The 25,460-nt window shown below is 41.0% G+C and overlaps 1 protein-coding gene and 1 long non-coding RNA gene across 2 annotated transcripts in view; both read right to left on the reverse strand.

Moving 5' to 3' along the window:
* Positions 1–11,435: 11,435 nt before the first annotated feature.
* Positions 11,436–14,115, reverse strand: LOC141148148 (uncharacterized). The gene is made up of 3 exons (XR_012245168.1): positions 13,760–14,115; positions 13,389–13,474; positions 11,436–12,225 (listed from the first exon to the last, which is right to left on the reverse strand). It is a non-coding gene; the product is annotated as an uncharacterized lncRNA (long non-coding RNA).
* Positions 14,116–16,339: 2,224 nt separating this feature from the next.
* The window catches only part of LOC141148149 (uncharacterized), a 258,778-nt gene continuing 249,657 nt past the window's right edge, over positions 16,340–25,460 (reverse strand). Inside the window, exons 16-20 of the mRNA XM_073635334.1 lie at positions 22,842–23,035; positions 21,061–21,200; positions 19,376–19,618; positions 18,439–18,601; positions 16,340–18,354 (exon numbers count right to left, since the gene is read on the reverse strand). Coding sequence (XP_073491435.1) covers positions 18,142–18,354; positions 18,439–18,601; positions 19,376–19,618; positions 21,061–21,200; positions 22,842–23,035 — 953 coding nt within the window. The 3' untranslated portion in view covers positions 16,340–18,141. The remainder of the gene's footprint in view (positions 18,355–18,438; positions 18,602–19,375; positions 19,619–21,060; positions 21,201–22,841; positions 23,036–25,460) is intronic.

A 25,460-nucleotide genomic window follows, 5' to 3' on the forward strand; every position in this document is an offset into this window, starting at 1 on the left:
ACACTGAAAATGGCGATGATGTCAGAGCGTCAACCTCCCGACGTACGTTTCACCACAAATGGCGTCGTCTGGGGAATGGGCGACACTCTGAATCATCGCTCTAAATAGTGTACAGCCAAACCGCGCCTCGTTCCGAGATCTCAGCAGCGGAAGGAAGACATACGAGCCGCCTCTCCCTAATCACGGTTCATACTGCCATACGAGCCGCGTCTCTGTAATCACAGCTCATATCAGCAAAAACAGGAACAAGAACAAGACTGAATCTTGTACTCATATTCTAAAACATCTATGGCGGAAATAAATGTTTATTGCAAGGGAATAAAATGATTGTAATCAAAACTCTGCCCTCTTGTGGCAACTGAAGAAGGCAGAACCTTGTGAAAAAAGGAGAAATATAAGTCTGAAATATGATTTGAGACTTATATTTCTCCTTTTTCACAAGGTTCTGCCTTCTCTTCAGTTGCCACAAGAGGGCAGAGTTTTGATAGTAGATTTGCTTGGTGCTCCTTTCGAATGCCTAGCCTGTCTAACCCTCCATTAAAGTTTAGCTTTTTGATTGGGCATTTTTTATGATTATTTTTACAAGCCGTCCTCATCCTCCTCATCTTCTCTCACCCATGCCCAGGGTACTTTGTCTGACAAAGCAGCGGCCTCTTCCCTCGGCTCAATGTCATCAGTGACTCCTTCCCTAGCCCCACCATGTCCTCCTGAGGAGTCCCTCGAACTGTTTGACCACAGTGTTGGGTACATGCTCCAGGAGGATGCCCAGCTTTTGGAAGGCTCTGATGATGATACTGAGCTTGATGAAGGCAGTAACATGAGCACGGACAGAGGGGGTGCCCAAGAAGGACAGCAATCTGGCAGTCATGCTCCCCCTGCTGCAGCATACTGCCAGGTTTGCTCCAGTGATGAGGAGGGAGGGGATGATGAGGTCACTGACTCAACGTGGGTGCCTGATAGGAGAGAGGAGGAGGAGGAGGAGGCGGCACATCACCAACGAGGCAGGATTCCCTCCAGGGGCCAGCCTAAGGGCATCACATTGACTGCATCACACCCCAAAGCTCCACATGTGCAGGGCGCTGCAGTCTGCGCGTTATTCAAAAAGTTCTTTGGTGTGGGCCTTTTTTGAGACGAGTGCATTAGATCGCACCGCTGCTATTTGCAACATATGTCTCAAGCGCATCTCTCGTGGCCAAAACATCTCCCGCTTGGGTACCACATGCTTGACCAGACATATGTTGACCTGCCATGCAGTTCGTTGGCAAGCGTATCTAAAAGACCCACACCAAAGAACAAAGAGGACTTCTCCTTGCTCCTCATCAGCTGAGATCTCCAACCCCACTATACCTTCAGACCTCTCTGAGAGGAATGAAGGTGTAGAATTAGGTGTGTCACAGCCAAGTACTTGTGGGCAATCTGCTTTTGGTACACCGACGTCAGATTGTACCAGGAAAATTTTCCTGCCCCAGCTGCTGCACCGCCGAAAGAAGTTCACTCCCAGCCATCCACATGCCCAGCGGTTGAATGCTAGCTTGGCAAAATTGCTAGCACTTCAACTGCTGCCTTTTCAGTTGGTAGACTCTGCCCCCTTCCGTGAGTTTGTGGAATGTGCGGTTCCTCAGTGGCAGGTACCCAAACGCCACTTTTTCTCACAGAAGGCGATTCCGGCTCTCTACCGGCATGTGGAAGGCAATGTCCATGCCTCGCTGGACAGGGCAGTCAGCGGTAAGGTGCATATTACCGCTGACTCATGGTCCAGCAAGCATGGACAGGGACGTTACCTAAGTTTCATGGCGCATTGGGTGACTCTGCTGCCCGCTGGGAAGGATGCAGGACAAGGTGCAGTAGTGTTGGAGGTTGTTCCGCCACCACGCCTCCAAAATGCTAATGATTGTGACACACCTCTCTCCTCCACCCCCTCCTCTTCTTCTTCCTCCATGGCCTCTTCCTGTGCTTTGTCCTCGGAACCAGCGGTGCTCCATAGCCCTTCAAGGGGCTACGCAAGTACGCAGGCCAAAAGATGCCATGCGGTGCTTGAGCTGGTGTGCTTGGGGGACAGGAGCCACACTGGGGCAGAGGTTCTGTCAGCTCTGCAGGGGCAGGTTCAGAGGTGGTTGACGCCATGCCAACTTAAGGCAGGAATGGTGGTTTGCGACAATGGCACCAACCTCCTCTCTGCCCTCCGACAGGGACAAATGACCCATGTGCCCTGTTTGGCTCACATCCTTAACTTGGTGGTGCAGCGGTTCTTGGGCAGGTACCCGGGCTTACAGGATGTCCTGAGGCAGGCCAGGAAAGTCTGTGTGCATTTCTGCCGGTCATATAATGCCAGTGCTCGGCTGGCGGACCTCCAAAGTTTAACCTGCCCAAGAACCGCCTAATCTGTGACATGCCCACCAGGTGGAACTCAACATTGGCCATGCTGCAGCGGCTGCACACGCAGCAGAGGGCCATCAATGAGTACCTGTGCGACTATGGCACCAGGACAGGGTCAGGGGAGCTTGTTTTTTTTCCCCACGCCAGTGCTCCATGATCAGGGATGCATGCACTGTCCTGTCACCATTTGAGGAGGCCACGAGGATGGTGAGCAGTGACAGTGCATGCATCAGTGACACTGTCCCCCTTGTCCACCTGTTGGAGCACACGCTGCATGGAATAATGCACAGGACACTTGAGGCAGAACAGAGGCAGGAAGAGGAGGACTTCCTTAGCTCTTAAGGCCCCCTTTATCCAGACAGTGTTCCTGCATGCCCGCCGATCACACAGGAAGAGGACGAGGAGGAGGAGGAGGAGGAGGAAGATTGTGTCAGTATGGAGGTGGAGCCTGGCACTCAGCATCAGCAGCAGTCTTTAAGGGATCAGTCCCAAGAAACACATGGACTTGTATGTGGCTGGGAGGAGGTGGCTGCAGACCATGTCGTCCTTAGTGACAAAGAGGACTCCGGACCGAATGCCTCAGCAAACCTACACTGCATGGCCTCCCTGATCCTGCAAAGCCTGCGTAAGGATCCTCGTATTCGTGGTATCAAGGAGAAGGACTAATACTGGCTGGCAACCCTCCTTGATCCACGTTACAAGGGTAAGGTTGCGGACCTTATCTTGCCATCGCAGAGGGAGCAGAGGATGAAACATCTTCGGGAGGCCTTGCAGAAAGGTCTGTGCAACGCGTTCCCAGAGACTGGGAGGTTACAAACTCCTGTTTCTGGACAACGTGATGCTGAGGCTTCGGTCAGTCAAAGAAAGAGCGGTGGAGAAGGTGGCCGTCTGACCGATGCGTTCAGACAATTTTTTGGTCCGCAGCCCCAAGGTATGATCGGTTCCAGCAACCATTGCCAGCGTCTGTTTTACATGGTGCAGGAATACCTAGGGGCAAGATCAGACTTGGACACCTTTCCCACCGAAAATCCTCTGGGTTACTGGGTCTTGAGGATGGATCACTGGCCAGAGCTTGCACAGTATGCAATTGAGCTACTGGCCTGTCCTGCATCCAGCGTTCTTTCGGAACATTCAGTGCTGCTTGAGGCTTTGTAACCGATCACAGGGTGCGTCTGTCCACCGACTCGGTCGATCGACTGACCTTCATAAAAATGAATCAGTCTTGGATCACCGCCAGCTACCCAGCACCTGATGCTGATGTAACCGAATATTTTTTTAAAAATCTCAGATCCCTTCAAAGACTGCCTATGCTGATGCTGAGTGACTATCCCTGAGTAATTATCCTCTTCCTCCTCAATCATCACGCTGATAGCTTGTAAGAACATTTTTGGTTCTGGGCGCCACCACCAGTGCCTAAGGCCCAATTTTTCAGCCCCTGTTTAACAGGTGCGTGTAATTACAATTTTTGATGCAATACTTTGCAGCAGGGCTCATTTCTGCGTTCCAACTAGAGTATCTGTGAGGGGTTGCAGTGTTGTGGCACCAGCACCAGTGCCTAAGGCCCAATTTTTCAGCCCCTGTTTAACAGGGGCGTGTAATTACAATTTTTGATGCAATACTTTGCAGCAGGTCTCATTTCTGCCTTCCAACTAGAGTATCTGTGAGGGGTTGCAGTGTTGTGGCACCAGCACCAGTGCCTAAGGCCCAATTTTTTCAGCCCCTGTTTAACAGGGGCGTGCAATTACAATTTTTGATGCAATACTTTGCAGCAGGGCTCATTTCTGCGTTCCAACTAGAGTATCTGTGAGGGGTTGCAGTGTTGTGGCACCAGCACCAGTGCCTAAGGCCCAATTTTTCATCCCCTGTTTAACAGGGGCGTGCAATTACAATTTTTGATGCAATACTTTTCAGCAGGGCTCATTTCTGCGTTCCAACTAGAGTATCTGTGAGGGGTTGCAGTGTTGTAGCACCAACACCAGTGCCTAAGGCCCAATTTTTCAGCCCCTGTTTAACAGGGGCGTGTAATTACAATTTTTGATGCAATACTTTGCAGCAGGGCTCGTTCCTGCGTTCCAACTAGAGGGTCTGTGAGGGGTTGCAGTGTTGTGGCACCATCACCAGTGCCTAAGGCCTAATTTTTCAGCCCCTGTTCAACAGGGGCATGTAATTACAATTCTTGATCTAATATTTCACAGCAGGGCCCATTTCTGCACCCACCAAGAGCGAGTGAGGACTTACGGTGTTGTGGCACCAGCACCACCACCAAAGGCCCAATTTTTCTGCCCCTGTTCAACAGGGGCATGTAATTACATTTCTTGATCTAATATTTCACAGCAGGGCCCTGTGAGGGCTTACAGTGTTGTGGCCACAACAACACCTAAGGCCCAAATTTCTGCTGAGTATATAGGGCAGGCCCCTACTTTCAAACATCCAACTTACAAACGACTCCTACTTGCAAACGGAAGGAGACAACAGGAAGTGAGATGAAATCTACCCCTAGGAAGGGAAATTCTCTCCTGTAAGAGTTAATATGGGAAAAACATTTCTCCTTTCCACTGATGCTTTCCAATCCTTGTTCCACAAAAAAACCCAAATTTTCAAAAAACATTTGTCATTGGGACAAAAAATGAGGTGAAATCTTCTGAAAAGGAGGACAGACAGCAAAACAAATGTCACAGGGGTGATAACCCTTCCCTATGTTTTCCAAAAAACTTAAAAAAGATTTTTTGGCTGGAGCTAAACATGTTAAAAATGTACCAGTTCAAAATTACAAACAGATTCTACTTAACAACAAACCTACAGTCCCTGTCTTGTTTGCACCGCCTGTATACTGCTGTTCAGAGTATATAGGGCCTGGGGGCCCCACACCTTTCCTTATTTTAATTTGGGTGCGGGGTTCCCCTTAATATCCATACAAGACCCAAAGGGCCTGGTAATGGACTGGGGGGTACCCATGCCGTTTGTCTCACTGATTTTCATCCATATTGCCAGGACCCGACATTACATTAAACCCGTAAGTAGTTTTAAATGAGATTTTTTCCTTTAAAAATGACATTTGGTGCAGGGACTGTTCTAAACACAGGAAACACGCGTCACTTTACAGGCATACTATAGACACCCCCCAGGTACAATATTTAAAGGAATATTTCACTTTTTTTTTTTTACTTTAAGCATCATTAAAATCACTGCTCCCGAAAAAACGGCCGTTTTTAAAAGTTTTTTTTGCATTGATACATGTCCCCTGGGGTAGGACCCAGGTCCCCAAACCCTTTTTAGGACAATACCATGCAAATTAGCTTTTTAAATGAGCACTTTTGATTTCGAACGTTCGAGTCCCATAGACGTCAATGGGGTTCTAACGTTCGTGCAAATTTTCGGTCTGTTCGCAGGTTCTGGTGAGAACCGAACCGGGGGGTGTTCGGCTCATCCCTAGTAGTGACAGAGGATCCCATTTTAGAGGTAAAATCATGTAGGCAATGTGTAAAATCTTGGGAATAGAACAGAGATTTCATGTCCCCTGGGGTAGGACCCGGGTCCCCAAACCCTTTTTAGGACAATACCATGCAAATTAGCTTTTTAAATGAGCACTTTTGATTTTGAACGTTCGAGTCCCATAGACGTCAATGGGGTTCTAACGTTCGTGCAAATTTTCGGTCCGTTCGCAGGTTCTGGTGAGAACCGAACCGGGGGGTGTTCGGCTCATCCCTAGTAGTGACAGAGGATCCCATTTTAGAGGTAAAATCATGTAGGCAATGTGTAAAATCTTGGGAATAGAACAGAGATTTCATGTACCATATCATCCACAGTCTGCAGGTATTGTTGAAAGGATGAATAGGAATATCAAATCTAGAATTGCAAAAATGTTGTTAGACAGAGGAAATACTTGGGTTGATGTTGTTCCATTCATTTTAATGGGTGTAAGAAGCACAATTTCTGCTGCTACAAAGTGTTCTCCTTTTGAATTAATGACAAGAAGGAAAATGCCGCTTGTGTTTCCCCATGACCCTTGTTTGTCTACACCCCAAAGGGAGGCAATAGAGAAGTCAAAATGGTTGCAGATGCTACAGGACAATTTGAACAGTATTTTGCCACATGCAGCTACTTGTATGTAAAAAATGGTCCCTCCACAGATTTCTAAGCTTGAGAAAGGAGACCAACTCATGATAAAAAGTATCAGGAAAAGTGGACCATGGCAAAGTAATTGGGAAGGTCGATTTGACATCTTGGATGTTCAAGGGGTAACGGTACAGGTACAAAGACCTCTTAATTCAGTGAAAAATGCACGTAGACAACAAAAAACGTGGGTACACACCGATCAGTGCAAACTTTATATTCCAAGATAATGATGCTGCATTTTTTTTCAGCAATTATAAAATTCTAACCTGGAAAAATCGTGGATTTCAAAAAGAAGAAAAGATGTCAGCACATCAAAAGAGAAGTTTTAAAGAGAGAAGACTTATCAGCATCTCAGGATTCATCTTTTCTCTAGTGACAATTTTATCCGTGGTAAAATATATCACAAACTGTTCCAGCTATGCAGAGGTTAACAGGATTGAAGAATTACACAACAAAGACATTGCATTATTCAGAAACAAAAGAGATGTAGACATTGATATCAATACAGATGAAAAAAAATGATAAAAACACTGATATCAATACAGAGGGCAAAAATGATAAAGATATTGATATTAATGCACATGAGAGAAATCTTAGACATGTCCACACTGAAATGTTTCGTTTCCGATTTTCGTTTGAAAAATACATTTATTTAGTTACTCTCGAAATTTGTTTTTATGTATTTTGTTTCGTTAAAAAATGCATTTGTCAGAGAATTCGAAATAATTAAGGTCGAATCTGTCATTGAAGGCTTATGGTGTCTGTCAAATGTTCTAAGAAGATTTGACGGAGCAGCTAAACTGTACGACGCCGCGATCGTACATTTCCAGTCGAATGTTCCGCCTACAAGCTATAGTAGAATTCTAATGTTGTATGACACTAGTAATAATTATATTTATTAATCATTATTACTAGTCAACCAACATTAGAATTCTTCTATAGCCTATGGGCGGAGCATTTGACCATAAATGTCCACTCACGGCGACTGCTTCGTCGAATCTTCGTGTTGAATCTTTTCTCTCTATGTCGAATCTTTTCTCTCTATGTAGAATAATCTTGGACTAATAGAGCTAAGGTTAGGCACATTCGACCACAGGTTCGGTGGACACAGATCACTATTGTCAGCATCATGTCGAATCTCCTACCTATATTGAACTGTTGCCGCAATGAAAACGAAAATAAAGCATTTGTTTATGTCGGATCTTTTGGTTTTTGGATTCTGAACGTTCATTCTCATTTGTCAAAACGATAACGAAAATACCCGAAATTCGGACAAAAACGAATGCACATGTCTAGAAATCATGATTTTAGATATGTTGATATTAATACAGCAGAAGATTTGTATGGATATGTATGGGATATGACTGCTGTATGCAACTGTATTTAATTCATAGCAATAATATTGAAATCAAAGTTAAAATAGAATCCAAAACAAATTTTGTTAAAATGCAGGGATCTTATAGACTAAACAACAAAACCGGAACTTTTGAATGTAATATATTGTGGAGGAGTTTCTGGTCTATATATTTAAAAGGTAATGATTGAACAATTTGGTCTGGAGATGTTACTAATACTATGTCAAGATCTGGGAAAATACTTTATCCCTTAGGTCAATTTTATTACCTTTTTCAACGTTTTGTAAAAATATTAGATCCAGAACATTTAAATATAATTGGAGATGAAAAAGGGGACGTTGTAAGAAGATGGGATTTTAAAACAAACAAGACAATTAACTCAAATAGGGGGTTAAAATTAGTATTTCTGTAGTCGACATGATTGTTTCAGAAATTAATATTTCCCCACAGTCTTAAAAAATGAGTGAAGATAAAGATAGTTTGCATTTGCTATGTAATACAAAAATATATTTACCTCAAAGTTCATCGTTAACTTGGAAAAGGAACAGTGAATTTTTTAGGTAGCTTTCTTCACAGTTCTACTATCACTGTCTTGGGATTACCGGTGAGCAATACACAATTATTATACTATAAATTACAGTAACCACTTGCTGACTATCGCATGTACATATACGTCCCTACTTTGGGGGCGGATATCGTTGTTATGGCATCCCCGTTTTTGGCTGGCGGTCCGCTACAAGATAAAAGTGGTCTCTGCGGCGGATTCGCCGTAAGATCACTTTTATCGCTGGCGGCAGAGGGCCCCACCCTCCCGCCGCAATCCGGTGCCCTCCGCCGCTTACCGGAGCCATCGGCAGCAGCGGAGGAGATCGCGTCCTTTCCCTAGCTGTGCATGGAGACGAGTGAGGGGAAGATGGCCACCCATCTCCATGACACTGTAGGGCGGAAGCGACGTCAAAACGTCACTTCCACCCATACGTCTTAAAGCCACATTTTTTCAAATTACTTTTTTTACTTTATTGCATTTAAGTCCAAATATGAGATCTGAGGACTTTTTGACCCCAGATATCATATTTAAGAGGTCCTGTCATGCTTTTTTCTATTACAAGGAATGTTTACATTACATTACATTACAAGGAATGTTTACATTTCTTGTAATAGGAATAAAAGTAACACATTTTTTTTTAAAACAGTGTAAAAATAAATAAAATCAAGTAAAATAAATAAGAAGAATATTTTTTTTTCTTTTTAAACGCCCTGTCCAGACGAGCTTGTGCGCAGAAGCGAACGCATACGTGAGTAGCGCATATGAAAACGTTGGTCAAACCACACATGTGAGGTATCACCACGATCGTTAGAGCGAGAGCAATAATTCTAGCCCTAGACCTCCTCTGTAACGCAAAACATGCAACCTGTAGAATTTTTTAAACGTCGCCTATGGAGATTTTTGAGGGTAAAAGTTTGACATCATTCCACGAGCGGGCGCAATTTTGAAGCGTGACATGTTGGGTATCAATTTACTCAGTGTAACATTATCTTTCACAATATAAAAAAAAATGGGCTAACTTTACTGTTGTCTTATTTTTTTATTCAAAAAAGTGATTTTTTTTCCAAAAAAAGCACGCTTGTAAGACTGTGAGTCAGACCTTCTTGCCCAACATCAGTGACCTCACAAATGCTCTTCTGGAAGAATGGTCAAACATTCCCATAGACTCCCTCCTAAACCTTGTGGACGGAGGGCCTTCCCAGAAGCGTTGAAGCTGTTATAGCTGCAAAGAATGGGACAACTAAATATTGAATCCTACGGACTAATGCCCCGTACACACGGTCGGATTTTCCGACGGAAAATGTGTGATAGGACCTTGTTGTCAGAAATTCCAACCGTGTGTGGGCTCCATCACACATTTTCCATCGGAATTTCCGACACACAAAGTTTGAGAGCTGGCTATAAAATTTTCCGACAACAAAATCCGTTGTCGGAAATTCCGATCGTGTGTACACAAATCCGACGCACAAAGTGCCACGCATGCTCAGAATAAATAAAGAGATGAAAGCTATTGGCTACTGCCCCGTTTATAGTCCCGACATACGTGTTTTACATCACTGCGTTCAGAACAATCAGATTTTCCAACAACTTTGTGTGACCGTGTGTATGCAAGACAAGTTTGACCCAACATCCGTCGGAAAAAATCCTAGGATTTTGTTGTCGGAATGTCTGATCAATGTCCGACCGTGTGTACGGGGACTGGAGTGCTATTAAAGTTCATGTGTGTGTAAAGGCAGGCGTCCCAATACTTATGGTAATATAGTGTATATCTTTGTGGTATTTTTGGGCACAGAACATTTCCTTCTTTTGATAATGCACAGAACATTTCCTTCTTTGGATAATGTCTTCAGAACAATTTTTAACTATATGTTGCCTTCTCTGGTATACTGTGATGATGAGCCAAAAAGTTTTTTTTTATATTTTAGCCATAGATTTTTATTAGGCATCAAAGTATCACAGAATGAAAACTATAAAAATTGAAATATTTCCTATACATGATGATCCATCACTGATATGTCATACAATAGTAAGTAGTATATATAATAATAAACATTGAACAGACTTCTAGCAAATTATAATTTCAGCTGACACTTATGCCGCGTACACACGGTCGGACTTTTCGTCTACAAAAGTCCAACGGACGCCGACGGACTAAAGCTGGCTGGTAATCCGATCGTGTGTGGGCTTCTCCGGACTTTCAGCAGACTTTTTCAGCCTCAAATCCGACGGACTTTAGATTTGAAACATGCTTCAAATCTTTACGTCGTAACTACGACGGACCCCGAAATCCGCTCGTCTGTGTGCTAGTCCGACGGACAAAAACCCATGCTAGGGCAGCTATTGGCTACTGGCTATGAACTTCCTTATTTTAGTCCGGTGTACGTCATCACATACGAATCCGTCAGACATTTGTGTGGTCTTGTGTAGGCAAGTCCGTTCGTTAGAAAGTCTGCTGCAAGTCCGCGTAAAGTCCGCCGGAAGTCCGCCGGAAGTCTGTGGGACAGGCTGTCGGACTTTTGTAGACGAAAAGTCCGACCGTGTGTACGCGGCATTAGGCTCCCCTGAAAGGTATTTTTTAATCCTCCATTATGGGGGTTGGGCCTGTCACCCTCAATTGGCATTTTCACATAGTTACATTTGTAGTCAGGTTGAAAAAAGACACAAGTCCATGTAGTTCAACCAATAAAAGAAAAAAAAATAAAAAAAAATCATACAATCCTATATACACAATCCTTCACCCACAGTTACATAGTAGATGAGGTTGAAATAAAAAGACACAAGTCTATCAAGTATAAAATAAATAAATATATGTGTATGCGCTAAAGGCTATAAATACGTGAACAAAGAATATAATAAATCTATACAATATTAAAAATTATAAATTATAAACAGTGTCACACACCTGTGAAGAAAGTGACTATAATCCACAATTGAATATATGAAAAATGGTAACATGCATCATGCAAAAAAAAAAAAAAAAAAATGTGAGAAAAAAAAAAATCCTTTAAATGATTAAAAAAAATATATAAGTGCTACTTGATAAATAAAGTGTCCAAAACCAATTCATACAAATGAATATATCTCAGTCCAAGCCATTAATAAGAGTATATAAATCAAAGTGCACAATAGTGTCCAAACAAATAGCAGGCAATCCTCATGCTGTTTTTTTTTAAAAAGTGCTAAATATTCCTCATGCTCTTCTTATGAGATGTGCACATTAAGGCATGCTGCAGTGCTCTCCAGTGACCCCCAATGGATAATGCGCTTCATCAAGTCCAACCTATGATCCAGTTGATCCAGAGGAAGGCGAAAAACCCCAGAAAAGCATTCTCCAATTTGCTCCAGCAGGGGGAAAAATTCCTTCCTGATCCCCCGAGAGGCAATCGGATATTCCCTGGATCAACTTTACCTATAAATGATAGTGTCCAGTTATATTATTATGTACATTTAGGAAAAACTCTACGCCTATCCTCAGCCAATAGCATTGTGCCGTTGCGTCAAGCTCCTGGTTGGTGATGGTGCATCTGCAGTAGTTTGCCCATCAATGGGCAGCAGGACCCACTTTTGGAGTAGATTTATGCTCTTTTTCCCCCAGGGAGGATATAGAGCAAAACTCATTATTCCGTCATACTGTCCTCATCCTGTATTATTGAAGGGCTGTTTTTAATTATGTGAGATCCATTTTCACATCTTCTTTGACTGAGTTTAGTCCCGTATTAGTATGGAGAGTCCAATGTTGAACTCGGCGACATACACCTTGAAAAAATCAGGATGTCATAGATGCTATCCATAGACTTTTCATGTAAAGAGGGAACCTCTAAACTTGCAACTCTGTAAAGTAGAAATACATAAAACATTATGAGCCCATTTAAAATAATGTGATGTACCTGATTAGCATAGATATTACATTCATTTTCTATTTGCAAAATAGGTAGAAAAAATAATGTTACAAAATTTGCATCAAATGGCCATGGTCCTAGTTAACCACTTCCCACCCAGCCTATTGTCAAAGGCAAAAAAGAGGAGATTTGGGACTTTGTATGAGGCAGGGACCTAGTGGGTCTCCAGCCTCCATCCTGGTTTCGTGAAAAAGGAAAACAAGGCAGGACTTTAAATGAAACATGCAGTCACCAGTAGGGGGCCACAAACTGCATATTTAATGTATATCATAATAAAAATTCATACAGCAAAATACATGATAGAACAGTAAAAATTCATCTATATACATATATATATATATATACACATGTGATACATGTAAATATATGATGTATGTTATATGTTGCACTGCACTGGTGACAGTAGATAAAAATTTTTTTTTTTGATTTGGGAAGAAATGGAGCAGAATACATTTTTACCTAAAATTATAAAGAAAGATTATTTATTTGCAAAATTGTATAACAGAGACAAAGAAAAACACTTTTTTTTACATTTTGGGCCTTTTTTTGTTTATTTAGCAAAATAAAATAAAAAAAAACAAGTGGTGAATAAATACCAAAGAAAGGAAAGCTCTTTTTGTGTGAAATGAATGATAAAAGCGTCACATGGGTACAATGTTGCATGACTGTGCAATTGTTATTCAAAGTGTGACAGCGCTGAAAGCTGAAAACTGGCCTGGGCAGGAAGGGGGGGGGGGGAGTGTTCTGTATTGAAGTGGTTACATTCTTTTATGTCTCATCTACTTGATATGGCACATGAGAATTATGGCCACCAAAGCAGTGAGAAGTCCAGAACATGAATATTGGGGGATCTGGATTCACCTTATCAGTAGTTCATGGTTAAAGAAGGTCAACTGACTTCATATGAAGCGCAGTAATCCTCCAGAAAAATAATCTTATTTGGGGAATTGCCAGTTGAAGACCCACATGCAAAAAGTCTAATGGAAGAAAAAAAAGATCTACTGCCCAACCTCATATTATCTCTGGAATGTAATAAAGACCATAAAGGGCAACTTGTCTCAAATGCATTTTGTATGTAATTATCAGAGCTCTCACCTGAGAACACCAAGCTAAAAAATATGAACCAAGTAATCCAGGGCTGGGGAACGTTCCTCAAGAAGCCACCAATCATCTTTTAAACCCTGTGTTTTTAAAAATAATAATTTATAATAAAATAAATAAATAATAAATACATTTTTCATGGAAAACCGGGACCACGCTAATTCTTATTACATTGAATACAGTTGTTTCAAATCATTTCACGTGTCATCATTGTATACTGTACGTTATTACTACAAAATTACCATCTAGAGGACAGATGTCGGAGTTTGCATGGTGGGGTATGTGGCAAATATACAATCCCTCTACAAGCTTTAAAAACATTTGTTTTTCATGGCATAATATGAGATGAGAAGATCAGAACTTACCCTCCATAATTCTTGGTGTGGATGAAGTACACTCTACAGATGTCTATTCCTTAGATGTAGATGAAGGCCAATTCTCTCCAATCACAGATCATTATTTATCCTTCGTATTCTCAGACCACATATCAGGTCACACCACAAAAACTATTAAACTTAAATCATGATTAGTCATGAGAGAAAAGCAATCTGGGAAAACATTAAGCTGTCATGGAATAATAGCTATATATACTGTATTTATTGGCGTATAACACTCACTTTTTCACCATGAAAATCGGGTGCAAATAGCGTGTGCGTGTTATACACCAATATTTCAATTTTAGCTGCCTCGGAGGGGACAGGGGGGGGGGGGGACGACGAGCGCCATCAGATTACATACAGTGAGAATCTCCTGTTTACTTGGAGGCCTCTGCAATAGAAAGTCCCGTCTCCTGGGCCGCCATTGGACCACTGTTCTGTCTATCATAGGAGATTCTCACTGTATGTAATCTGTCGGCGCTCGTCCCGCCGCCCTCCCTGTCCCCTCTAGGCTGCAGATGGGCATCGATCAGGCTGCACTGATGGCAGTGGTGAGGCTGCTGCAATGATGGCAATGGTGAGGATGCTGCATTGATGGCATTGGTGAGGCTGCTGCATTGATGGCAGTGGTAAGGCTTCTGCATTGATGGCAGTGGTGAGGCTGCATTGATGTGGACTAATGAGGCTGAATTAATGGCACTTGTGAGGCTACAGATGGGCATTTATCAGGCTGCATTGATGGCAATGGTGAGGCTGCAGATGGGCAATGACCCTTATTTTGCTTCAAAGTTCCTTATTAAAAATTTAAGTTTTTTTCCTGAAACTTCCCTCTTAAAATGAATGTGCGTGTTATACGCCTGTGCGTGTTATACTCCAATAAATACGGTATATAAAAGAAAAGGAAATAAAAGAGATAAACATGGCTTCTGAGGTTTCTTTTATGACACTTTTTTACCTTGCCATATTTTATCATAGTATTATTTCAAGGAAAAAAAAATGCAAAAAATAGTAACAAATAATTAAGAGAAAAAAGCCCCTAAGGAAAAACACACACACAAACACACATAGAATATAAAACTGTGTGTTTTTCTTTTTTGGGGATTTTTTTCTTTTTGCTACTATTTTTGCATTTCTCTTGCCGGAAATTATGCATACTACAATAAAATATGCCAAAAATAAGGGACACATTTTTACCAAATAAACCTCAAAAGCCATTTAAGGTTTATTGCACCTTTAAAAACTAACCTTATGCCCCGTACACACGGTCGGACTTTCCGATGGAATATGTGTGATCGGAGCTTGTTGTCGGAAATTCCGACCGTGTGTGGGCTCCATCGGACTTTTTCCATCGGAATTTCCGACATAGAAAGTTTGAGAGCATTCTATAAAATTTTTCGACAACAAAATCCGATCCCTTAAATTCCAATCGTGTGTAGACAAATCTGACGGACAGAGTGCCACGCATGCTCAGAATAAATTAAGAGATGAAAGCTATTGGCCACTGCCCCGTTTATAGTCCAGACGTAAGTGTTTTACGTCACCGCGTTCAGAACGATCGGATTTTCCGACAACTTTGTGTGACCGTGTGTATGCAAGACAAGTTTGAGCCAACATCCGTCGGAAAAAAATCCATGGATTTTGTTGTAGGAATGTCCGATCAATGTCCGACCGTGTGTACAGGGCATTAAAGTGGTTGTAAAGGCAGAAGGTGCATTAAGATAAAAAAAAAAAAAACTTCTGTATGTAGCAGGCCCCCTCAGTCCCCCTAATACTTACCTGAACCCCATCTAGATCAAGCGATGTTGCAGAAGTGTCTCGGCTGCCCAGGAGCCCCCTCCTCATTGGCTGAGACAGCAGTGCGGTGCCATTGGCTCCCGTTGCTGTCAATAAAAATCATTCAGCCAATAAGTAGAGAAAGGGGGTGGGTCCAGGCCACAACTCCATGTTTTAATGGGCACACAAAGCTGTGACTCGGCTCGGGTGCCCCCATAGCAAGCTGCTTTTTGTGGGGGCACTAAACAGGAGGGAGGGGCCAGAATCACAAAATAGGAACCAGAGAAGAGGAGGATCGAGGCCACTGTGTGCAAAACCATTAGACAGAGTAGGTACGTATTACATGCAGGGATGAGCCGAACACCCCCCAGTTCGGTTCACACCAGAACATGCGAACAGGCAAAAAATTTGTTTGAACACGCAAACACCATTAAAGTCTATGGGACACGAACATGAATAATCAAAAGTGCTAATTTTAAAGGCTTATATGCAAGTTATTGTTATAAAAAGTGTTTGGGGACCCGGGTCCTGCCCCAGGGGACATGGATCAATGCAAAAAAAAGTTTTAAAAATGTCAGTTTTTTTGAGAGCAGTGATTTTAATAATGCTTAACTTTAGACACCCCCCAGGTATGAAATTTAAAGGGATATTACACTTTTATTGTTTGACTTTAAGCGTTATTAAAATCACTGCTCCCGAAAAAATGGCCGTTTTTAAAACTTTTTTTGAATTGATCCATGTCCCCTGGGGCAGGACCCGGGTCCTCAAACACTTTTTATGACAATAACTTGCATATTAATCTTTACAATTAGCACTTTTGATTTCTCCCATAGACTTTTAAAGGGTGTTCCGCGACACCCCAAATTGTCTGCTATTCGGCAAATACCCGCTGTTTGAGTTGAACTAACGTTCAACTCGAACATCGGGCTCATCCCTAATTACATGTTTATTATTTTTAACTAAAAAAAAAAACAAGACTTTACTAACCACTTTAAAGTGGTATTAAACCCAAAAGCAAACATTTATTATGTGGCAGCTTACCAATTTTCAGCTGTGATGGCTGCATTTGTTTTTTTTTTTAGGCTTTTTTCTCCCCAATGAGCACATCGGACGAACAATAAAACTCTTTCTGTATAAATTCTTCACATAATGAGCCTAGAGCTTGGAAAGAAAAGCAAGGACACCCCCCACACATCACAGACCACACCAGCACCACATTTCCATATCACTTCCTTCTAAAACATTTCATCTGATAATCATTTCTAAACATTTCATCACAAAATGTGTACTGGCAGACGCCGCCATTTATTTCTTAATTATACATTTTACAAACACCCAGATGAAAGCTGAAGAATGGTCAAAAAGTAGTTTAAATTTTGTTAGACTCTTGCTTGGTTCGCCGCTTGTTCGGATTTCTAACCGTACGCACGCGCAATTAGCGATTGGGAAAATACAGTCATATCATTTTTTTTTTATAAATATGTTTTATCATGTAATTTTTTTTTTTTTTTCTGAAATGAATTGTGGAGAAAGTTCTATAATGTTTTTGTATGTTTTTGTAGATGTTGTAGATGTTTTGTAAATGTTGTAGATGATTTGTAGATGTTGTAGATGTTTTGTAGATGTTGTGCATTTATTCAAATGTACTGCATTGTATGTAAAGTAGAACATCTTATCATTGTAAAGCCTGGTGTAATGCAATCATTATGTATGTAGCAATTGTGTGTTATTAAATGCGTGTATAATGTTTTTTTTTATATATATACCATATATATATTTGTTTCAAAATAATTGTATCATAGTTCATATTTTAATTGTATTTTTATACTGTAGAATTAAATAGTTTAATACTTACATTGATCTGTCAGTAGTTGATCTGTTAGTTCTATGCTTATATTACTTACATTCTTCTTCCTCTTCTTCTGCTTTCTCTTCTTCTTATTATTTATGAAAATTATCATTACCATTATCACCACATATTCTAATTCAATTAACAATTTTTATCTAATTAAAAATTGAAAACCGTTTAACTTTTTTGGAAAATAATACCAGAATTACCATGCATTTCTAAAATTAGGTTTGTAGTTTCTTAAATCTTATATATAAATCACAAATAAACCATACAGTGTATATTCAAAGAATGCTGAGATGTTTCTTGTTGAATGCATTTATGTAACCAACCATTTCTAAAATTTGGGTTTATATTTTCTTGAATTTTCTATAGTGTCGCCAAAGAATGCTGAGATGTTTCTTTTTGAATGCATTTATATTTAGTACTTGGTGAGAAATTGCACATATTTGTAATAAAATATAATACTTATAAAAATATAATGCATGTATTACTTACATTCTTCTTCCTCTTCCTGCCGTTTCTTAATATTATTATTTATCAAAATAATCATCGTTCATTATCATCACCATTATTACCACATTTGTATTCCAATTCAATGGACAGTTTTAAATTAAATAAAAATTAAAAGCATTTGAACTTTTTGGGAAAAATTACACCAGAATTACCATGCATTACCTAACCAGCCATTTCTAAACTTTGGATTTGTATTTTCTTGAATGTTCTATGTATTGTGCATTGTAAATCATCAATAAACCATACAGTGTTGCCAAAAAATGCTGAGATGTTTCTTCTTGAATGCATTTATGTTTAGTACTTGGTGAGAAATTTCACATATTTGTAATAAAATATAATACTTATAGAAAGATAAAATGTTACCATCACTATACAGAGCACCCGATGTTAAATTGGCGATGCCCATGCCGCTGCCCACTATTGCGGGGTTTGTTTGAGAACAATTCTGTAGATGATATAAAAAGATAGACGTGTAAAGGGGACTCTCACAATTTTTATGTATTTGTCAGCGTGTCAAAAGCCAACTTACCGGACTGCAGGTCCCCAATGTTGTATTACACAAGATTGTCTGACAGTCTATAGAATATTTGCTGTAATTTCTAACAAACTTGGTCATATTAAGAGAGAAACGTCCTTGCAGGGAGACTCCATTCTCTTCCACATGTAGCGTAGAGTCATTGAGAACAGGGCAGCTGATGAAAGACAAAAATGACGATACCAACAGTCAGCTAAAATACAGTATGTGCACCTACTAAAGGATCTGTAATTCTGATTTTTAATTCTATTCCTGTGATGGCAAAGCCAAATCAAGACTGTCCGAGTAGACTTCACCACATTTAAAGCACAACCTAACTCTGAAAAGGGAGATAGTTCCTTTGGAATGTTTAAACACTCTCCCTTCTCCAAGCAGCATTTTTCTTTTTTCTTTGGCCCCACCTCTATGCCTTTGCCTAGGCCAGAATGTCCTGTCCCTGGTTCTGCTGCCACCTGGGATATACAGATCCCAACTCCCAGAAGGCTGCAGGAGCAGGCACACAGAGTGGCTGGGGGGTGCAAAACCATCAATGGCTGCCTGCCTGCTCCTGGAAGAGGCAGCTAGATGAAGAGGACCAAGATGGCGGTGCAGGAGCCTGTATATATCAGACAAACAGAAAACTGAGGGTGGGACAATGCTGAATTTCCTGTGTGGGTGAGTATGTGTTTTGAAGAGAATGCAGCATTACAGGTAAGAGGGAGAAAAAGACAGGGGAGGGAAGTTGAATATGACTTTAAGTTTAGTCTTGGACTAACTTTAGCCTGTTGATTGCCTGATACCTGCCCTTCTCTTCAATAGTCTCAGTACTGCTGTGCAAGGCATTAAGGGACACTTATACCAAGGAAAGAAACATGGTTTGGAAGGCCATAGAAAGGTAGCAAGATTTTACTTCAGAATTTATAGTTGGAGTGTTGGAGAAAAGAACTCTTACTAGCCACTGATGACATTGTATCTCGCAGTATATGTATCAGATGTAGTGGTCAGAAGGCAGCTCTTCATAAGCAGCACGGCTGTAGAAGGAGTCTCGTTTTTCACACTTATCCCAACGTACAAAGGCACATTTGTATTTCTCCAGCCTCCTGGGTCCTCATAGAGAATGGTGTAATTAGAATCTTGGAAGATGCCCATTCTGACCGCATATGATGAAGATCCTCCGAGGGTTAGATTACTCTCACTGCAAAACAGAATTATAGCATTAGACACTTCTGTCACCTTGATGGCAATACCAGGACCATGACATTCTGTAGATTTCAGAAAGCTGGTTAGGTAATATTCGGTAACATCACCATATACTGTGTGTAAAATATTGTCCTTGCTAACCCTTAGGTAGGTCATTTTTCTAGAAACACATGCATACGCTTTATTGCAAGGCCACTTCAAGAGCTTCATTATGTTAGGTTTCCCTCTCCAACCTACCACATGTAACTAGGCTCCCCCTAGCCACCAATGTAAAGGACACTTCACCATTGACCATCAGTATGAGAAATTCCCTCTCCACCGTGACCACCAGTGTAAGACAGCATTTTCCTACTGACCGCTAATGAATTGGGACATCTCTCAACTTATCACCAATGTAAGTGGGCGCTCTTTAACTGATCACATAGGCGTGTGCACAAGGGTGAGCCAGGTGTACCTGGGCACACCCTAATCAACCTGTGATGGACAGGTTCCCCCCTGCTACTTGACTGCAGAGAAAGGGACTGGGGAATCCTTGTTGCCAGTCCCTTTCTTTGTCTCAAAAGTGAGACAAAACCACTGATATTTCACCAAAGCCCTCCAATGGGGCTCCAAAAAAAAATCGTAAAAAACAAAAATAAATAATGATTGTAAAAAATATTAAAATGTAAAAAAGTAATTATAAAAAAAAAATATATAAAAAATAAGCTACTGACACCAATCGTCCACTGCTCTACCGACACTGTCCATTACCCCACTGCTATATATATATATATATATATATATATATATATATATATATATATATATATATATATATATATATATATATTATACACACATACACACTGCATATATATACACACGCATGTGTGTTTGAGCTTTGGGGTGCACACCTATGACTGATCACCAATGTAAAGAGGCACTTCTCCACTGACTGCCCACATAAGGGGGCCCATTGCTACTGATCATCCATGTAAGGGGACACGTTTTCACTGAGTACCAATATACAATAAGAGGAGACTTTTCCACTGAACAACAAAAGTAAGGTAGCACTTCTCAACTGTTTACTAACATACAGAGGAACATCTACACTGATCACCTATGTAAGGGGCTCTTCCACATTGATCACCAAATAAAAGGGGGGCCCTTCTCCATTGACAACCATTGTAAGGGGGCGCTTCTCCATTGACCATCAATGTAAGGTGATACTTCTCAACTCATCATCGACATAAGGGGGCACTTCTCCACTGACCAACACTGTAAAGGGGCCCTTCTCCAATGATCAAGAAAATTGGGGGGTGAGGGATGGAGGGGGGGCACATTTCTTGTAGGAACAGTGCAATGTATTTTCTTTCTAATTTACCTGACTAGCTATTCACAAAACAAGTCCCCTCCCAAGAGATAGCAGCCCCACAATTTTAGTTAGACATACTCTACCTTACTCTCATCATAGAGGCCCACAGGACATTCTCCATGCTTCTTGGGTAAGCACATGATATATTTGTGGAATATGTGAGTGAGGTGACTATGGATGATAAATACACCACGTTTGTGTATGTTAAATAGCTGCTATTTACCTGAAATAAAATATACAAAAAATAATAAATTTCCCTCATAGATTCAATGAAGTAGCAAACAGTTTCTAAAACATCATCCATAGTCTTCCATATTTATGTAAATTCATATAATTTAAAGTAAATCTGTATTGAGAAACACATTGAGAATGATTTCTGATGATGCCAGTGGCTTGGCTTTAGGTTAATGGGTACAAGCTCCATTCCACATATAAGGGTCCAATGTAATATTTGAATTACAATTGTCACTGGGTTTCAAAGGGTGTGGGCACCCCCTTCTTTTCAGATTAAAAGGGTCAAACATTTGGGATCTAGACCAGACATTAATAGGAGAACACAAAATTCGATGCTGATAATTCTAAAGTTTGGTTGCCAAATTAAAGCAGACAACTAAATTATTATTTATTGTCTGGTCCAGATCTTAGATTTTTACCCTCCTTAGCCCTGATTAGGAGATCAGCTTTGGCAGTGCTTGAGGTTTCATTTCTGAGTATTGCAGTCAGATGGCATCTTGGCTCCTTCATGTTAAAAAACAAGTCCATAGTAGAAGCTTAAATCCCAACTATAGGCTCCGAAACCATGGGCCCCCCCTCCTGCCCCGTTAACTGTATTTTTTTTAACTACTTATCACTTAAAGATGTCTTCTGATCAGTCATTTTATGCAAGGTGTTGTCTTTTTTATTGGGCTTTCTCCGGTGATTGATGGTCCTCAATACTGAAAGAAGCGGTGCTGATGTGATGATGTCAGCACTACTTTGCATCATTACAAAGAGCTGTAGGGTGCCCTGGTCACAACTCCTCAGGTGGGTGGGTCCAGGACTCATAGAATATGCTCAGTCTTCTAAATTGAATGATATGCCAAGACTGAGGACATCTAGTAGTGGCAGTTGTCCTTAATCTAGCAGCAGAACATCAAAGTAAATTTAAAGAGTAAGTCCATATTAATATTTTGATGGTGACCCCATTAAATACTTAGCGCACCACTCCAAGCGCCGATGGTTATGCTCCAGTGATCCACTGAAACCAGGTGCCGGAGTCTGTAGTGCTAATTCCGGCCCGCTATATTATGATGAGATGCGAAGATGCTGTACTCCTAACCGCCCATGTAATTAGTAAGGATAGAAAGTGGCCATAGCCTAGGCTCCTCCCAGGCAGGACCTCCTGACATGTTTCATTCTGTCCATGGGGCTTAGTCATAGAAGTCTACCACTATGACTAAGCCCCATGGGTGGGGTGAAATGAGCCATTGAGCATGGCCTAGGAGGAGCCTAGGCTGAGGCCACTTTCTATCCTTACTAATTACATGGGCAGAATCTTCATCTCTAAATATATATATATATATATATATATATATATATATATATATATAATTATAAGGTGAAGAGAAGCTTTCCATTCTTTGTCATGTATTAATGCTCTGTGTCCCCAATAGAAAGATTTTTTCCTCACTTTCTGCCCTGAAGACCTCCGGGGGTTTGATTGCTAGCTACGTACCCATCAGCTAAGTTTCCTGCTTTTCACTCTTGAAGTGTTTTCTTCAAAGTCCACTAAGAGGTCAGAGAACATCCTATACCTTGTACCATAATGCTACAATAATACTTTTGAATGAATGTTGTAGCTCTCTTATCTCTTCTTTTTACTCACCATCACCTCTGTTCTGCAGTAACCACTCATGGGCAGTGTGGTGACAGTAATGTACCTTTTATCGCTTATTTTAATGACCCCGGTACATTTACTGTCCGCCAGATGTAATGATGAAGTATTGAATCCCAACAACTCAATGTAACATTTAGTGTAAGAAACTGTAATTTGATTCATTCCACATTCGATATTGATACCTGGGGAAAATAAACATAAATTAGTGTATACATACAAAAAGGGGATAGAATATTTTTTTCTTCAATTACTGTATCTGCCTTAATACCCTCTATGGTGACTTGATGAAGGTGACTGGGTTACCTGTCTATGAATACTGGGGTATGTTCCTGACACTAATTGGAACTGAAGAACCTGTTTGGCTCAGCAATATTATACCATGACCTGTATATAAGAGAATCTTCAGAGAGAATGTTCGGGAGATTATCGTCAGACCTTCCTATGTTATCTGTCATTTATTTTTTGCTTGACCCCCATCCATATACACTGTCCATTATTGCTTATCACCTCACTCTGCACTTTTACAAGAACGCACACCAAGGAAAATCCATTTTGGCAATCGGTTCCTTCACCATAATCAGTCAGCTGGGTATACCTTTAGACAGATTTGTTAATGAATAAATAACTGCATAATAACTGCATATTATATGCTACATAGTCAGAGGTTGATAAACAAGTGTAACATATATTTTGCAACCGTTATTCAACTTGTTCTATGTTGTGATTATCAGATTTTATTTTTAATGCTTACACTTATATCAAAACATATATTTCTTTTAGATCACTGCCTCTTCCTAATTCTTCATTCACCTGAAGTCAGTACATGTGACTTGATAACTTCAGCCTTAAACAATCAAAGAAAATCATTTTCTAGGCCATCAGCAGCCAGCTGCCATTTTTTTAGTCCAAGTGGTTATTGTGTTAATGGAAAGATTTGCTACATGTTTTCATTGGGTGGTCATACAGTCTTGCAAAATATTGACCTGTGGATTGGTAAGCTAAGTTTGCCAAAGGTTGACTGATTGCTAGCTAGGTCTTCCGGCAGGGAAGGTAACCATATTTCCCAGTATAGTATTAAGAAGCTAAAGATCTGCTTGTAAATATGCCTGTAAAGGGTTTAATTTATCTAGGCAATGGTATTCACTATATTTGTGGAAACCTGACTGTCACACCTCTATGAGTTTGTTGGTCATCCCATTCCAAAATTGTGGCCGTTAATATGGAATTGGTCCTCTTTTGTGGCTAAAACTTCTTTAATTATTCTGGGAAGGTTTTCCACAAAATTTTGGAGGTTGTCTGTGGGAATTTGTGGCCATTTGTAAGGTCAGGCACTGATGTTGGATGAGAAAACTTGGCTTGAAATCAACATTCCAATTCATCCCATAGGAATTCACTCAAGGCTCTGTGTAGGACACTCAAGTTCCTCCACATCAAACTGGTCAAATCATTTCTTTATGGAACTGTTCCAAACTGGTTGACCCATGTCTTTATGGAGCTGGTCCAAACTGGTCAACCCATGTCTTTATAGAACTGGTTCAATGTCTTTATGGAACTGGTTGAAGCTGGTCAAACCACATCTTTATGGAGCTGGCTTAGCACACAGTCATGCTTGAAGAGAAAAAGGGTCCAAACTGTTACCACACGGTTGGAAGATGTCTTTGTATGATGTAGTATTAACAATCCCCTTCACTGGGGAAACCAGCACTCCATCATTTAAAGGGGAGACCACAGACTTTGGCCATATAGTAATCATAATGGTCAGGTATCCATAATCTTTTTCCCATTTAATGTAGCTAACAGTAGTAATTAGTCCCATTTCATTGGACTTATTCTGTAATAATGATGACATTTTGCAACTCATTCGAGTGGTTTTCTTGGCTAAAGGAGGCCACATGTATCAGCAGTGAAACCTCTTCAACATTATAAGCCCAGTTGAATCTTACCACTATTAGCTATTGAGCAGGTAAGCAGGAAGTTCCATATAAATGATTTTAGGTCACAGCCAACTTTAGCTCATGTTGGGTGAAACATTAGGGAGGGGTGGAACTAGGTGGGGTAATGGTATGCTTTGTCATTCTTTAATAACATTGGTTGTAATATGACATCTTCAGTTTGCAACTTCCTGCTTTTCTGTTGAGTTCCTGGAGCATGGTTGAGTTCCCTTTGATAGGAACCAGTGGCGCCCCGTGCATTAAGGGTGCATGGGCACCACCCCCTCTCTGCTGCCACCCCCTCTATCACCAATAGATAGATTCATGCATTGCAGGCCTATTCAGGCGCCTGACCCCTTTTTCAGTTGCAGGGCGCCTGAATTACAGTGGCGGGGGGTGTTTTTGAAGCACCTGATTAGAGCCATAGGCTCTAATAGGCTTCAAAAAAAGTGACCTGCGAGCGCCATGCTGGGCACTCACAGGTCACTCAGCTGTGTTAGAAAAGCGAATGACAATTTGCTTTCATAACACTAAACTGCCTCCCTGCCAATCAGGTGCTTGGGTCTGTTACCTGTCACCTGATTGGCTGAAACGACAGGCGCCACTATTGGGCGCCTATCAAGAGGAGAGGATGGAAGATGAGGATGGCAGGAGACGCATGGAGGACCCCGCTCGT

The sequence above is a fragment of the Aquarana catesbeiana genome, linkage group LG06 (assembly GCF_042186555.1).
Source record: "Aquarana catesbeiana isolate 2022-GZ linkage group LG06, ASM4218655v1, whole genome shotgun sequence".
Taxonomy (NCBI): domain Eukaryota; kingdom Metazoa; phylum Chordata; class Amphibia; order Anura; family Ranidae; genus Aquarana; species Aquarana catesbeiana.